Below are 16,601 nucleotides of genomic sequence, written 5' to 3'. Positions count from 1 at the left end.
ACGGCGTCCTTGAGCTCATCGCACAGCCCGTGATGGAAGAGCGCCGTCTGTTTAGCAACAGGCCACTTGGTTTCCGCAACCAGCCTTCGGAACGCGTTGAGATACTGCACCAGGTCGTTGGATCCCTGTCTCAACTCAAGCATTTCACGGTCCGCCGTGTACGAGTCAGCCCTTCTGTCGAAGACCTTCAGGAATTCCTCGCGAAAAGCACCCCAATCACATAAGATGGGGTCGTCCCTGCTCACCAGAGGTACGGCCCATTGTGCCGCGTTTCCAGCCAAATAGGATATAAGGAAAGCCACACGAGCCTGACTCGTGGGGAACGCCCTTGGTTTGCACGATAAATGTAGCGCCACTTGTGTGAGGAATACCTGCACTGTGTTAGGATCCCCACTGTACCTCTCTGGTGTTGCCAAGGGGACGGCTACCGGCATTTCCACTACTACCGCAGGGGTCTGGTTCGTGAGGGAGGTGCTGGGCGTGAGCGGGTCAAATTGGATAGCATCCAGTCTGGCTTTTACATCGGCTGTTTCTTGCCTGGAGGCAGCCAATTCAATTTGCACGGTCGCTAAAGCAGCCAGCACATCATCAAGTGTTGCCATGTCTGTTATCGACCGGGAGACAGTTAGTGTTATTAAGGTCGGATATTTTGTAACGCCCTGAACGTCTCAGGATCGTTTAACAGACACGATAATGAGAATGCAACCACTTGTGAAGGTTTAGTTATTTTAATGAAGGCAAAAATAATACAAAGAATAAACAAAGGTTATAGTCACTGGAATCCTCCAGGCTAAGTACGTTACCAGCCCACAGCACGGATGGTCCTAACAGTCCTCTGCATATACGCCGATCCCGGCGTATGCCAACAGAGGGCAGAAATGAAATGGCCGACAATGCCAATCGGTAGGCTGTGAGGGGCACGAAGAGTGTTGGGGAGAATCGAGGAGTCAGGGAAACACCCAGCCGGGGTCTCTACCTGAAGGGAGCAGCCGCTCAACCTCTTCCTCAGACTGCACCGGGACGCGGAGTCACCTCCTGGTGATGCGTCACCGATACCCCAATCACAAGCAAAGAAGACTGAACCGAGAGCAGCCGCTCGATCGATCCCGTGGACTTCCGAGTCTGTAACGCGGCAAACACCACCTGGTGTGCGTTACAGCTGGCAGTCCCTGTATCTCTGGTCGGGCTGGGAGTTACGACTCCAACCAGCAAAAGCGCCACTGCGCTTTGACTCAGCCGAGTCAAAAAGCGAAGCTCAATGGTTATCCGGTAGAGCTTCCGGGTCCTTCACAGGTGACGATGGGGCAAGACACGGCCCAGGGAGTAACGACTCGACCTACCTCCGTTCTTGCCTTACTGGAGCACCACTCCGGAACACTGCTCTTCACTAAGCAGGTACGTCGGTGTAAACACAATATCCGACAGCGTTGTACCTCCCGGTTCCTCCCTTTATAGGGCGTGTTTTCCTTGAGTTATGTAACAGCTCTCCTGTTTACATAAGGGCGTGTTTTCCTTGAGTTATGTAACAGCTCTCCTGTTTACATAAGGGCGTGTTTTCCTTGAGTTATGTAACAGCTCTCCTGTTTACATAACCTCTCAACCGCTAAGCATCCTGGGAGATGTAGTCCGTTTTCGCTGGTTACCGTTTTCCTCCCCTCGCATGACAGGAATTCTTGACACTTGTGTGTTTTGACCTCTAGTCTCATAAAGAGGCTAGGAGGGTGTGTTTAGTAATAAATACATATATTTTATATATATATACCTGGTGTGGATATCTTTCATTTAGTGACTCAAGAGATTATAGACTGGTAAAATAAGCTGCTTTACATTCCTTCAAGACTTAGACTGAAGGCTGCTCTCCATAGCTACCACTAGGATAGCTTTCAGTAAAGGTTGTCTTTAACCTATAACCAATATGGGGTTGTTTGGACTGATACAAGGTGCCCACTAGAACTAGTGGACAGCATATATCTGCCCAACTTCTCACACTGCTCTTGCCTCTTTCTACACCCCTCGTTGCCTCTTTCTGCACTTCTTTTGCTTCTTTCTGCACTTCTCTTGCTTCACCCCTCGTGTCTCTTTCTACACCCCTCGTTGCCTCTTTCTGCACTTCTTTTGCTTCTTTCTGCACTTCTCTTGCTTCTTTCCACACCTCTCTTGCTTCTTGCTTCACCCCTCGTGTCTCTTTCTGCACCCTTCTTCCCTTTTCCTGCACCTCTGTTGGTTCTTTCTGCACTTCTCTTGCTTCTTTCTATACCTCTCTTGCTTCTTTCTGCACCCCACTTGCCTCATTCTGCAACCTTTCTCCCTCTTTGTGCACCCTTGTTTCCTCTTTGTGCACCTCTCTTGCCTTTCTGCCCCCCTCTAGCCTCTTTCCCCATCTCTTTTTGCTTGTTTCTGCTCTTCTTTTGCCTTTCTGTACCCCTCTTGCCTCCTTCTGCACCTCTGTTGTTTTGCAGTGCTCTTGATTTTTTCTGTACCTCTCTTGCAAATTTCTGCTCCCCTCTTGTCTCTTTCGGCATCCCTTCTCTCTCTTTATGCACTCCGTTCCCACTTTCTGCGCCTCTTCTGCCTTTTTTTGTACCTCTGCTGCCTCGTACTGAAATTCTCTTGCCTCTTTCTGCACCTCTTTTGCTTCTTTCTGCACTTCTCTTGCTTCTTTCTATACCACTCTTCCTTCTTTCTGCACACCTCGTGCCTCAAAATGTACCCTTCTTCCATCTTCCTGGACGTCTCTGGGTACTTTCTACACTGCTCTTGTCTCTTTCTACACCCCTCTTAAACCTTTCTGCACCTCTATTGCTTCTTTTTAGGTCTCGCCTACGCAGCGTGCATGCGCAGCATAGGAAAGACCTTTAGCCATCGGTTCCCTTTTTCGCCCAAACACGTCCATGCGTTCCATTGCCTTCAGTGGCAGCACGTGCACGATTGGCGATTCCCTTGCGGGAGCGAGCAGCTGGTGCTATATGTTATCAATTATCGCGCCTTGCTGCTCGCTCCCGCAAGTGAATCACGCAGGCCCCCTCCTCTCTCTCCTCTCCCTTCTGCAGCGCGAAGCGCACATGCGCTTGTGCTTGTTTTGTGAATGTTGGCATTTCCTCTGCCATTGCTAGGACAAAGTGTTTGCGTTCCAGAATGGGAAGCACCGCGGACTGGACTAAGAAACTGGTTCCAGGGGTGGAAACATTCAAACGCTCCCCTAAAGTCCTTGTTATTGCACGGAGGCAGCCGAATATGCTGTGATTCTGTTTATACAATAGAGAAACGAACTACAGAAAGACAGGTGGCGGCGTCATTCTCTTCCAGCCTTTTTGTAGTTTTCGATTCAGTGCGCCACCCCTATGTAATTATACTGGTTGAGTCCAGCCGGCGTTAACCTCCAGCAGTAATGTGCAGAGCTATGACCGATGAGCAGTGGCAGCGCAGAGGCGGTTGGTACTGGAGTGCGCTATACCAGTGTGCTGTACACTGAGGAGCTCCTTGACATGAGCACCAGGCAGCAGTAGAGGCTGACACACCCCCGGAGTCCAAGAGTAAACGGAACCGCTGCGGCATCTGCCTGTAAGAGACTGTGCACCTACATCTGCATCTCCTTGACATGGCAAGGGCAGGCAGCATGGACCACTTCTTAGAGAAGTGAGGTAGTGGCGAACTTGTACGTGCTTCCAGTGCCAGGCAAGTGTGGCGCAATCAGATAGTGCCATTACGGGTAAAGGGTGTGTGTGTGAGCATAGTGGCATTTGTTGTGAACAAGGGGGCACGATTTTGAGGGCATACGGGATGCAGGTGCGAAGAGGGAGGGCTCGTGTGGGCAAAGGCGGAGCTGATGTGGGGAGAGGGGTGCTTGTGTCGGCTGGGGGATGCACGTCTTGGCACGGGGTTGCTGATGCTTGTATAAGGGAAGCAGTGGTGGAAAGGGGTTATATATCATATGGTGATGGGCCACCTGATTTGCACGGGGATGCTGATACCTGGCAAGGAGAACGCTGAAGACGAGGATGCGCGGATGCTCACTAGAGGCCATGTGCTGATGTCATGAATGGGCCGTGATGCTGCAGCTGCTGATGATTCAGCATCCTTGGCCACGCAGCCCTCCAGGGCCAGGTGTTGAGAGGCTCCAGTCGGCAGAGGTGTGCCACTGATCCTTGCCCCGAGGGTTTGCAGGCCGGGCTAGACGAGAAAACACGAGGAGAATAATACGCCTCATAGGTGGTGGCGAGAGTTATATATCAATGGGGTGGCCCGTTAGACCACTGGACACGGGTATATATATTGGTACACAAAAAAGAAGTCACAGTGGAGATAGATTTACAGATACATTACAAAGCACATTTGTTGACAAAGTATACAAATTTATGACAACACCTAGTAAACGCAAAAATGACCAGATTTAATCAATTTACACAGCAATTAGGTCGACACAATCAACCATTCAGTAGACAAAGTGTATGTCAATATCATCATTTTGAATAGGCAAGTGAAGTGATAAGTGCAAGACGTTGGGATCAGTGCAAACGATGTGAGGGAGGAAGGTCGTGCATATAGGGACATCCACAGTATATTCAGGGACCTTGCATGCCACTTAAATGGCAAGAAACACAGATACAACAGCATAAACAAAGAAAGCAGTTATACAATCACTGTCAGTCTAATGTGTTGATAGAGGACAAAGGAAAGTCGACGTTTCGACCCCTATTAAGACCAGCGAAATGAATATCTTGGAAAGCGGGGTCTTCATCAGGACTGGAAAAAGGGAAGAGGCTTACACCTGGAGACAATAGTAGAAATTAATGAGGTGTGTCTAACTAGCAGAGAATTATATTGATTACAAGATTAAACATTAATTACCAGCGTCAGCAGGAGAAATTTGTGCTGGAAAATCAAGAAGTGGGCCCTCATGGCTCCTGGGGTAGAAAAAGACGGGGAAACAAGGAGTACAACTAGATTAAAACTACACTATAAAATAAAGAAGCATGTCACCACAAAACCCATGATGATAAAATACTCACCACTGGGGGTGGTTTTGTGAGCCTTAGGGGAAGATTTCCTAAGGACGTCTGAATATTCATAAAGGGCAGTGGTTCAAACGTAACCAAAGCTGTGAAACAAAGAGATACCAAAAAGGTCTCAATGTAATAGAGTTACAATTATGACAACCAGTACTGTATTAATGAATGGCAAACCAGCAGCGCCTGAGCTTATGCACTATGATAAACGCCCACTACAAATTAATGACACCATGCTGAAGCACGGTCAATCCAAAACGGAATAGCCTTAGATGGCTAAAATGTATGAGAAAGATATTGCCAATGTCCACGATAGATTAGAGACAGACGGCAGCTTTTAAACTGGGAAATGAAGCCTTGAGTCAAATATGCCGTAAATGAAACGCGCCGATGCCGGAAAGTTAAATGTATGAGAATGCGCGTATGCAAGAAGGCTATGTGAAAAAGAGCTAAACGGCAGCTATTAAACTAGGAAGTGAAGCCTTCAAGTCAAATATGCCGTGAGTTAAACGCGCTGGTGCGGGAAGCTTAACGGACGCTTTTAAACTACAGAGTCTAACCTGCGAGTCAATCTGCTGTGATTTAAATGTGCTGGTGCAGGGGCACAGAAGAAATGAGCCGAGAGCAATACAGGGTGACATACCTCCAAGGCAGCGTCGAAGCTGTGGTGATTGGGCCCTCAGGCCCTCATGCATAGAAATGAAGGACGCAGACACCGGATGACTGGTACTGTTAACTGGCCACGAGCACGTGCGCTCGGCCCCTTTTATTGTCAGGGTCACCTGACTGGTGACGCCTGTGGTGGGTGGGTGTTCAGTGTGGGTTACATGTCAACTGGAACACTAGAACGTATCCAGCCGGATACTACATCCCTCCCAAACTTTAATGAAAGTTAAACTTAAATGAAGTCCGAACCTGTGGGAGAAAACACAAGTTCCAAACAAAACATAAATTGGCGATCATGACTTCCACGTAGTCTCTTGGCTGATGGTCAACTGCCGGCGAGGGTGTTCTGACAGCCGGGACCACTCTGTCTCCTTGGCACTATGTCTGAGTGCTCTGCGGATGTGTTCCTTTGGACTTACATCGTGGAAGTGCGCCTCACAATCTCTTTCTAGTACCGCCATCGGTGGAAGTGTGGGTGGAATGGTGGTGGACCACTGTTTGTTCTCTTTTCCGCTGGGCGCCCTGGTAGAGGTGTTTCCTCCGACTAGTAGTTGTCTTCTTACAGGACTCACTGTTGCAGGATGTCCCTCTCACGGATACCCCTCTCTCGTGGGTGTCCCCTCTCACTGGACGACCCGGAGGCCCTTTGTTGCCAGGTTTCCACTGGACCGGTGGACCGCCGCCTTGTCGCTCCACTCGCGTTGGGGGAGTCACGACGGGTCCTCTTCCCGTGTCCGAAGTTCTGCCTGAAAGGGTGCTGTTGGCACTTGGTCCTTCGCGCTCTGCCTTGTTCTCCCAGGAGCTCCAGAGCCAGCTTCAAAAGTCCATCTCTCGTCTTGGGGACCCGCTGCCACCGGTGTCCCTGAGGCCTCTGCCCCTTGGATGTCCACGGTCCTGTTTCCGTGACTTCCCAGAGGTGGTTGTTACCAACGGACCAGCTTGCTCGTGTCTGTCATCCCCGGGTGACCTTCGGGTTTACGCATCGACGTATACTCCCAGTGGGGCTGATGTTGTTTTCCAGATACTGGGTCTGGGTGCCCATGCACCTTCTCACTTCCCTCTTCGGGTGTTCTCCTTCTGGTGTGTGCGTGTTGATCTGTCACGCACACCTCTGTGCTCTTCTCCTTTCCTCTTCGGGTGTTCTCCTTCTGGTGTGTGCATGGTGATCTGTCACGCACACCTCTGTGCTCTTCTCCTTTCCTCTTCGGGTGTTCTCCTTCTCCTTCCACTGCGACGTGATCCCATCTTCCTGCCTTTTTGCTCGTCCTTACCAGGCTTCTTCGTGTAGCGTGCACTCTACGCGTTTCCCTCTGGTCTTGTCCCGCCACTAGGACACTGTCTTCCTTTCACTCTGTGACTGGACCGATCATCGCAACATTCTGTCTCGTAGTTGCTTCTGATGTTGCTTCTGATATTGAGTGATGTTACTGGACCTCTTTTCCTACTCCTCCTGGTCCTCTTTGTGAACCTCTCATGAGGTCCTCTTCACTGACGTCCCTTCGGACTTCCTCTTCTCTCCAGCTCTGACCTTCCTCTTCTCTCCGGCTCTGACCTCTTGGCAGGTCAGTGCACTCTCCGACCTCTTGTAGGTCTACATCCTCCTTGCGACCAACTGGTGGTCAATCGTCATCCTCCTTGCGACCATCTTGCTGGTCGGCTTCTTCCTCCTTGCGACCATCTTGCTGGTCGGCTTCTTCCTCCTTGCGACCATCTTGCTGGTCGGCTTCTTCCTCCTTGCGACCATCTTGCTGGTCGGCTTCGTCCTCCTTGCGACCATCTTGCTGGTCGGCTTCGTCCTCCTTGCGACCATCTTGATGGTCGGCTTCGTCCTCCTTGCGACCATCTTGGGTGGTCTGCAACCGTCGCGCGACCATCCGGGTGGCCGGCAACCTTCGCGCGACCATCCGGGTGGCCGGCAACCTTCGCGCGACCATCCGGGTGGCCGGCAACCTTCGCGCGACCATCCGGGTGGCCGGCAACCTTCGCGCGACCATCCGGGTGGCCGGCAACCTTCGCGCGACCATCCGGGTGGCCGGCAACCTTCGCGCGACCATCCGGGTGGCCGGCAACCTTCGCGCGACCATCCGGGTGGCCGGCAACCTTCGCGCGACCATCCGGGTGGCCGGCAACCTTCGCGCGACCATCCGGGTGGCCGGCAACCTTCGCGCGACCATCCGGGTGGCCGGCAACCTTCGCGCGACCATCCGGGTGGCCGGCAACCTTCGCGCGACCATCCGGGTGGCCGGCAACCTTCGCGCGACCATCCGGGTGGCCGGCAACCTTCGCGCGACCATCCGGGTGGCCGGCAACCTTCGCGCGACCATCCGGGTGGCCGGCAACCTTCGCGCGACCATCCGGGTGGCCGGCAACCTTCGCGCGACCATCCGGGTGGCCGGCAACCTTCGCGCGACCATCCGGGTGGCCGGCTTCACGAGGTGTGTCACGTCGTGTGACTCCCTGTGTTTGCTGAATTGTCGAGTGCTGGTGCATGCTTCTCTTCGTACCGTCGCGGTACATCTCCAGAGTCGCGTTGCTCCTTGCGCTATGTGATTTCTTGATGTGGTGGCTTCTTGGCGCCACTGGGTGTACTCGCTGCGCGTTCCTCAACCTCCTTTGTCCCTGGAGCAGTGTCCGCTTTTCTTGCACGTCTTCGCCCTCGCCAGGTGCTGAGCTCCTGAATCTTCGTTCGCTTGTCTGGTGTTGCTCCTTTTTCTTACTATTGCAGCGACAACCTGTGGCCACTAGGTACCGCTGCGCTCTCGCTCTGTCTCAGCTTCGTGCTTCTGGTGGTCTGCGCCACCGCTCCGTCGACCTGCTCCTGGTTACTCCTCTTGGCGCGCTCGTGTCTTCTTTCTTCTCGGAGTTCCAGCACTCCTGGCGCGTTCCGGCACCTTGTCTCTTCATCCTCACAGGCAGTGTGACGGCTTGGCGCCACCGTGGCATGGCAGCTTTACTGCGCACTCGCTTTTGCACACCTGTAGATTCTTCTCTCTTCTTGCTCCAATCCCCCGGTCTCCTGTTGCTACTGGGTTTTCTTTGGCTTGGTGTAGGCTTGCTTGCTTCTTTTCTTTTCTGCAGTACCAAAAGTGTCCACCAGATGGCATGGTAGCGCCTTTCCAGGCACCGGCAGTCCTTCCCTCGTTCTGGGCCTTTCTGATCAGCCGCTGGTGCTGTGCTTCGGTGCAGCTTTGAAGCTGGGGGCAGGCTGCAGAGCCCCTCTCCTGGGCTCAGGGCAATTCACTCCTGCACTTGCTCGCCGGCCCTGCGGTGGACTCATCGGCCAGAGCAGCTTCCCCCCATGCTCTTGGCCATGCCTCGCTGCCTCCTTAGTTTCTGGGCAGGACAGGGATGCCACATGCTGCTGCCTGCCCTACGGACGAAGAAGCACACCACCGTGAGCCCCGTAAGTTTTCACTATTTTGTATTTACTGTCATTTCTTTACGGGCCAGGCAGGCCTCGAGCTCATCGCACTTATTTAATTACTTAGCGCTCCGTTCTGGGGCACTTTGCGCTTCATAGCGCTTCTTCTACACTCGCGCTTCGATGCGCCTTTGATCTGTCCTGCCCCCCCAGCAGGCCTCCTCGTTTCTCGAGCCCTGCGGGGGTTGCCGGTGCCGCTCTCCTCCGGCCGCGGGCCGGGTGCTGCTTTGCTCTGTTCACCGGCGGTGAGGTGCCTTCCCTTCGTTTACTGTTTAAATCCTTCCCGCCCCCGCAGCAGGCCTTTCCGCTTCCCGGGCCGCGCGGGGGGTGGGGGGGAAAAGAAGAGGTTCGCTGGTGCTTGGGGCTGACCGCTTGTCCTCAACGGCTCCCTGTTCATACGACGGCCAGCACTCGGCCTCGTCCTTGCGGGGGGGAGGGGGACAGTTGATTTAACCTTCTCCGCCCGCTGCCGCCAGCTCACTGGTAACGCGCTGCGCGGGGTGGGGAAGGTCCGGGCTCCCCTGGGGAAAGACAGTCTCTTGTTTCTCCCCACGCCAGGCGCTCATTGCGGGTGGGCTCCGCTTGTGCCAGGGCTTGTGCAAGGCAATGGCAGCTGCGTGCTACGGCGCTCTGGCTTCCTTTCCCACGCTTGCAGCTCCTCACCTTCGACCGGCGGCCTTCGTCTTCACGCGGGTGGGCTCCGCTTAGCTCACACTTCCCCGCAGGGGCACCGCAGCAGGCTCGACGGGGTCGGGGTGGGCACCCGACTTCCTCTCGCAGGGGTCACAGCATCGCGGCCGATGCGGGTGGGCTCCGCTCGGCTTGCAGTATTCCCCCACGGCACTTCCACGCGGGGACCGATGTCAGCGGGCGCATGAGGTGCGGAGTGGGCTCCCGTTCACCTCGCTTTCTCCCTGGGGCACTTGGCACGCCCGCAGGTCTTCGCGACAGCTGGCGCCTTCCTCGCAGGAGGGGGTGCCGATGCGACGCGGCAGCTCTCCTCCCCTCACTCGGTTTCCACGGCCTCATACTTTCCCCACCAGGACCGGGGGAGGCGAGGCCACCGCACACGTGGGATAGGACCCACTCGTCGCCATTATGGTGATTGCGCCCTCAGGCCCTCATGCATAGAAATGAAGGACGCAGACACCGGATGACTGGTACTGTAAACTGGCCACGAGCACGTGCGCTCGGCCCCTTTTATTGTCAGGGTCACCTGACTGGTGACGCCTGTGGTGGGTGGGTGTTCAGTGTGGGTTACATGTCAACTGGAACACTAGAACGTATCCAGCCGGATACTACAGAAGCGTCTGACAGCTAACCTTGGAGGTTGTCACGTGACTTCTTAAGTACCTAACCACGGTCGTCTACGCGTAGCCTGAAAGGTTACAACCTGATTGGTTTGAACTCGGGGGTGTGGCTGCCAACCATAAGACAGCATGACAAAGGCTCTAGACAAACGAAATTTGAGCGCAAAGCAAGATAGCAGGTGATTGAGAAATGCATCGGGCATGATAAACCATTCATTAGGGGACAAAACAGTTAGAAATAGTGATACCACACTATTGAGTACACATAAACTCAAAAAACACTTGAATGTTTTAAATTACTGACTGCAATGCAGCTTACATTCTAATATTTGAACGGTCAGTGTCAATACATAATTATGAGAGACACAAATCTAAGACATCAGTGCTCGATAGAAAAATAAATTTTTAGGAAACAACAATGCTCAATGGAAAATAAAAGGCATGGATACCAACAGTAATCCTACTGAAGGGGCAACCTATCTATGAAAGTGGTCACACTGTAGGGTTATAATGACGTGAGTGTTTTACAACGTCATCCGGCATCTAAGAGCAGACTTCATAAGGTTAACAGATGGTAACATGGTGTAAGCTGTTATAATACCCCTATGTTAAGTTAAAAAACAACAGCTAATGTGGATCCTAGGTGCTGTTCAATAGAGATAATTGGGCATATGTAGCATCTACTTCATTAAGGCCATTTTGGACAGGGACGATTTTGCAGCTATGCTGCAAAAAGGGCCCTGTAACAAAAACGGCCCCCGGGGCCCAAAACCAGCCCCCACCCGTGCGGCGCACTGGGGAATTGCCCGGTGCCCCCTACGGCCAGTCCGGCCCTGACTGCCATGCCTCGGGTACATTGGTGGACAGTAAAAACAACTACTGTTTTTAAAGTATGACAACAGACGTGTCTGAGAAGCGCTTTTGTCATATAGAAACTCGGACTGATTAGCAACCAAAAGCCGGAAACGGAGAGAGGGTAAGTTTCATGGGAGAGTGAATTGGACTTAACTCTTTTTCTACAAGCAGCGGAAAAGGTGCAGTGATACATGAGTTTATTGATTTTAAATGACAAATTAAGGTTTAAATGCTTTTGTATGCTTGACTCTGTGTGGGTCTGAGGGCCACTAATGAAAACGGAGTGCAACTCAGGCCACTGTCTTAAATAGCATGGTATCTATCAAAACATGCATGTTCACGTTTTAAGGAGCAAACCTGCCTTTAAAATTAAAGAATACTGGTTGTTTGTTCATTTAGTGACATTTCTAAACCGGACCTCTAATTGGTGTCATATTTCTGTTCTGAAGATGACATATTTCTGCCAATGTGTGTTTTCCCGGCTGCACAAAACAATGATCCCTTATTTGCTGATAGAATGATTGGTGTCTGGTTTGGTAAGTTATGATGGAAACACAACATATTTAGTGCACTTTTAGGGATTGGTGGTACGTTTATGATAAGAAAGGGCGCCACAAATATGTTTAGGGAAGATGCCGAAGACCTGAACTTGATAAGGACTTTTATGCATAGACTAGGTCTGGTCTGCTGTAAAGGCTTGTGTCTCAGCAGGCACCAGACACCAAGAACATAGATAAAGAAATTATATAACGCACCAGACATCAATAACACCGATAAAGATGTTTCAGAATACAACTGCCTTTGGAACTGCAAAGAATAACACTTAGAACTCGGCAGTTCCTGGGCCTTTGGAAATGATCAGTGGTACCAACTGGAAGTCAGGTCCACATTCAAATTGAGACTACTAGTCTATGTCCACCTTCATAGGTCCCTTAGTCGCAGGTCTCAGGACCCTGAGTCTCCGGAACTCGTCGCATTTCTGAAAGGGGCCCTTCAGCCTTCAGGTGGACATAGATTAGTAGTCTCGATTTGAATGTGGACCTGACTTCTAGCTGGTACCACAGATCATTTCCATACCAGTTAATGTATGACCTTTTTACTTAATTTCTTCACTTTCTTTTTTTCACATTCTCGAGCTTAGTGACGAAATGTTTGGTCCTAAGGAAGGCCAAGAACCGTTTAGGTCTAACAAGGCAGAAACATGTTGACCAGATACTAATAGGGAACATCCATATCCCTATTCACACTTAGCTGTTTTTAATCTATCCACTGGGGACACTAATAAAGGATTGACTTCGTCATCCAGGAGATGCTTTTAAACCACTGTTTGATTTTTGCACTCTGCCCCTCACTCGACCTAACATTGGATGACTTAAAACACCTCACGCTCCTCTCCTATGGGAGATTCGTGGCCCACACTGGTTGCCTTGCGGACCCAGTGTGCATGAGGGAACCCAATGATGAAGCATGTCACCTTAGGATGAGTGAGAGTTCTCGTCTTAACACTTGTGTGTGTCTGTCCCCTCACCTTCATAGAGAATAATTGTTGTATAGTGTGGATACACCATCCGGTTACCTTTTTGTGAGTTTTGACCAAATTGAGCCTACATCAACAATCACAGACCACTCCTTCTGACATCCAATCCTGCTCTCGTAAGCATTTGTCCCCCATGCAGGGCTTCCTCCTCTTCACTATAACTAAAAAGGAAGTTCCTTTGAATGGACCCCCTTGCTCCGATGACCAGGGTCCAACTTGCTTATAGGGTAATCAGGCAGTGTCCGATGGGCCGATCTGACAGGTCAATGCATGGGCCAGTTTTGTGGTCTGTTGGGCTGGTTTTCACTGTTAATTTTCCTGATATTAAAACAACTTTGCCTACAGCAAGCTCACATCCATGCAGTTTCCCATATCACGTAAAACACTTATAAAGTGTGTCTTTAGAACTCAGAAGTACTCCAATTTGTATACATGAGCTACCTGTTTATGAAGTCCCAAATAGGAGGGAAGCACTTTTATTTTGGTGCCCGAGCCTACTGTCTGTACCAGTGCGACCCTGCATGTGACCCATTTGGGCCACCTCCTGGGGCTATCTATCCCCTGTGATTCACAAGAACCCAGCCATCTTGCTCTAGTGTTTGGTTAATGTAGTTGAGCTCAGAGATATGGTTGTAGAGGATATTGAGGCCAATACCAAATTTTTCTACCAGATAAATGTATGACCCAGCCTGTAACACTGATATTAACAAAATGTACAGCACAGCCTGTAGAAAGTATTTACTGTCAATTGTATTCTAATATTGTGTCGGTTAAGGCCCTTTGAGGCTCCCCAGTAGCCATTACTCCACATGTCCCCTGAGAAGCATTCCAGGGAACTTTTGCCTCCCACAGTTTTGTCCTAAACTCCCATTCCCATGAGCACTTTCCACTCGTCAAAGATCCTGTCTTCCATGTTCAAACTATATAGGTGGGTGTTTTGAGTATGGTCTCTGCCTGGTCACAGGTTCACGTTCAGTGTCCACCTCCAGGCCTTCACATTGTCGTACATAAGTCCACCTCTCAGGGTTTCTTGGTAATGCACGGAGAGGTTAAGAGCATCTTTGCTTTTCTGGCAAGTCATGCCAAGGTATGCCTTGGTAGTGTCACCAATGGTAATCTTTAACACTCATCAAAGACCGCCAGAGGCACCACAATCCTATCAGACCACCTACCTGAAATTCACCAGTAATTGTTTCCTGGTGGGTCTTCCTTCGTCTTCCCAGGTGACCCAGAGAATTCTTAGTAAAATGTGTACCTGTAAACTCATGTCAGCTTCAGAACCTGGCCCTCATTATCTGGTGGTTGAAGAAGTGAGGGGCATATTATCAAGTGCTGCGCTAAAATTATCGCAGTTTAGCGGAAGAAAACTGCCGCTAAAGCGGCGATAATGGACTTGATAATATGCACTTTAGAATTCCAATAGAAGCCCATGTTGACACCAGAACATGGGCTTCTATTGGAATTGTCAAGGGCATATTATCAAGCCCATTATCGCCACTTTAGTGGCAGTTTTCTGCCGCTAAAGCGGCGATAATTTTAACGCCTTTTCTTGATAATATGCCCTTTAGATGTTCCAGTAGAACAGTCTAAACCCTTCTTGGTGGTCTCTTACTTTGATAGTGGATTGCACCCACAATGCTCCTTGGTGTTCTCGACAGACGCTTAATTTTCGAGTCATTTTAGGAAGCTGTGTCATTCAGTGGGTTGCACATATGCTGTAACTAGGTGGAATCCACAGATTCCTAATTTTCTGGTGGTTTTCAATGATACGTCTTTCAGTGAGTTGAGTATATATACTATGTCTAAATGGACTCCATAGACCATTAATTTTCTTGTGATTTTGGGAAGCTGTGCCATTCAGCGGGTTGTTTCTACATTGCAATTAGGTGGAATCCACAGATTCCTAATGTTCTGGCCATTTATAAAACGTAGTCTTTCAGTGAGCTTAACATGTACTGTGCCTAGATGGACTTCTTAGATTCTTAATTTTCTGGCAATTTTGGGAAGCTGTGCCATTCAGTGGGTTGCTGCTGCTACTAGGTGGAATCCACAAATTCCTAATGTTCTGATAGTTTTATAAACCTAGTTTTTGAGTGGGTTTAGTCTATTCTGTGCCTGGATGCAATCCATTGACTCTTAACCATTTGTTGGTTTTATGGGTTTGGGAAGGTGCATCTTGCTCTGAGTGGTTCCTATGCTTCTCCGTGATGGACCTCATGGATTCTCAATTTTCTGGTGCTTTAGGAAGCAGTATATTTCAACATTCTTTACACTGAGGTGCACCCTTGAGTGTTAAAGATCTCCTGGAGGATATGGAAAGCTGCTCCTTCTAGAGGGTTGCAATGCCTCTCCTAAGTGGAAGTCATAATTGCTACACCTCTGCTAGTTTAGGGAAACTGCATCTTCCATTGAGGTGGATTCCTTTTTGCTATAAGGTGGACCCTAATCATTTTCTAACCCACCTACTGGTTTTGTGAATCATTGTCTTCAAGTGTGGTGCGCCTAAGGCACCTTTAGGTAAACTTTATAATTGTATCTTCTTTTGTAATTTCTGGCAAGCTCTGACTTCCAGTATGATGCACCTCTCATTCCAGGTGGCTCGATCAACTACTAGCATGCCAGAAGCTTTGGGAAGATGAGTCTTTTGGGGTCAGGGGGCGTGCACTTCTCCCGCTTGTAGCTGGATTATATAGACTCGAGTGTCTTTTAGTCTTTAGGATCTCTGTTCCCAGTAGGTTGCTTCTTTGCTGCTTACTCATGGACACCGTAGACTCTTAATCTGCTTGGTAGCTGAGAAGCTGCATTTTACAGAGTATTGAGCCTTGCTGTTACTACATGGACAAACAGACTCCGAAGTAATGGTAACATTTTGGAGAGCTGCTTATTCCAGTGTGGAACCCTTAATTAATTTTGGTTTTGTACGCTGTACCTTCCAGGGTGCTCTGTCATTTCTACACATTTGTAAAGCTTAGAACTCAAAAGTCAATCAACAGATACAACAATGTGTTGTCCAGCCAATTACATATGTCAACAAGCACTGGCATAGCCAATAGGTCTCGCTATTGGGACCTTATAAGTATTTAGTTATGCAGAACAATATCCTTGGTGCAACATCATTAACTGTTGCATGGTTAAACACTTATAAGTTCCCAAAGGTCGAGACCTACTGGCTATGCCAATGCTTGTTTTTTTGCATTTCTCTTGCTTCTTTCTACACCTCTCTTGCTTTTTCTGTACCCCTCGTGCCTCTTTCTGCACCCTTTTTCCATTTTCCTGCATGTCTCTTGGTTCTTTCTGCCCTGCTCTTGCCTCTTTCTGCACCCCTCTTGCCTTTTTCTGCACCTCTTTTGCTTCTTTCTGCACTTCTCTTGCCTCTTTTTGCACCCCTCTTGCCTTTTTCTGCACCTCTGTTGCTTCTGTTTGTACTTCTCTTACTTCTTTCTGCACCTCTTTTGCTTTTTTCTGCACCCCTAGTGCCTCTTTCTGTACCCTTTTTCCCTTTTCCTGCATGTCTCTTGGTTCTTTCGGCACTGCTCTTGCCTCTTTCTGCATCCCTCGTTGCCTCTTTCTGCACCTCTTTTGCTTCTTTCTGCACTTCTCTTGCTTCTTTGTGCAGCCACCTTGCCTCTTCCTGCACCTTTGTTGGCTCTTTCTGCACCCCACTTGCCTCTTTCTGCATCCTTCTTTCTTCTTTGTGCACCCCTGTTCCCTCTTTCTGCACCTCTCGTCTCTTTCTGCACCCCTCTAGCCTCTTTCCACATCACCTTTGTTCATTTCTGCTCTTCTTTTGCCTCTTTCTGGACCCC

At 50.0% G+C, this 16,601-nt stretch overlaps 1 protein-coding gene across 5 annotated transcripts in view; it reads left to right on the top strand.

The window, feature by feature from the left end:
- The first annotated feature begins 5,733 nt into the window (after positions 1-5,733).
- Positions 5,734-16,601, top strand: part of LOC146813012 (killer cell lectin-like receptor subfamily B member 1B allele C) — a 640,827-nt gene continuing 629,959 nt past the window's right edge. For all 5 annotated transcript variants that reach the window (XM_085620032.1, XM_085620031.1, XM_085620033.1 and 2 more), the window contains exon 1: positions 5,734-9,075. In XM_085620032.1, coding sequence (XP_085476158.1) covers positions 9,021-9,075 — 55 coding nt within the window. In that variant the 5' untranslated portion in view covers positions 5,734-9,020. The remainder of the gene's footprint in view (positions 9,076-16,601) is intronic.

The sequence above is a fragment of the Triturus cristatus genome, chromosome 7 (genome assembly GCF_964204655.1).
Source record: "Triturus cristatus chromosome 7, aTriCri1.1, whole genome shotgun sequence".
Classification (NCBI taxonomy): Eukaryota; Metazoa; Chordata; class Amphibia; order Caudata; family Salamandridae; genus Triturus; species Triturus cristatus.
The sequence above is the reverse complement of the archived record's forward strand: the minus strand, read 5'-3'. Positions and strand labels throughout refer to the sequence as shown.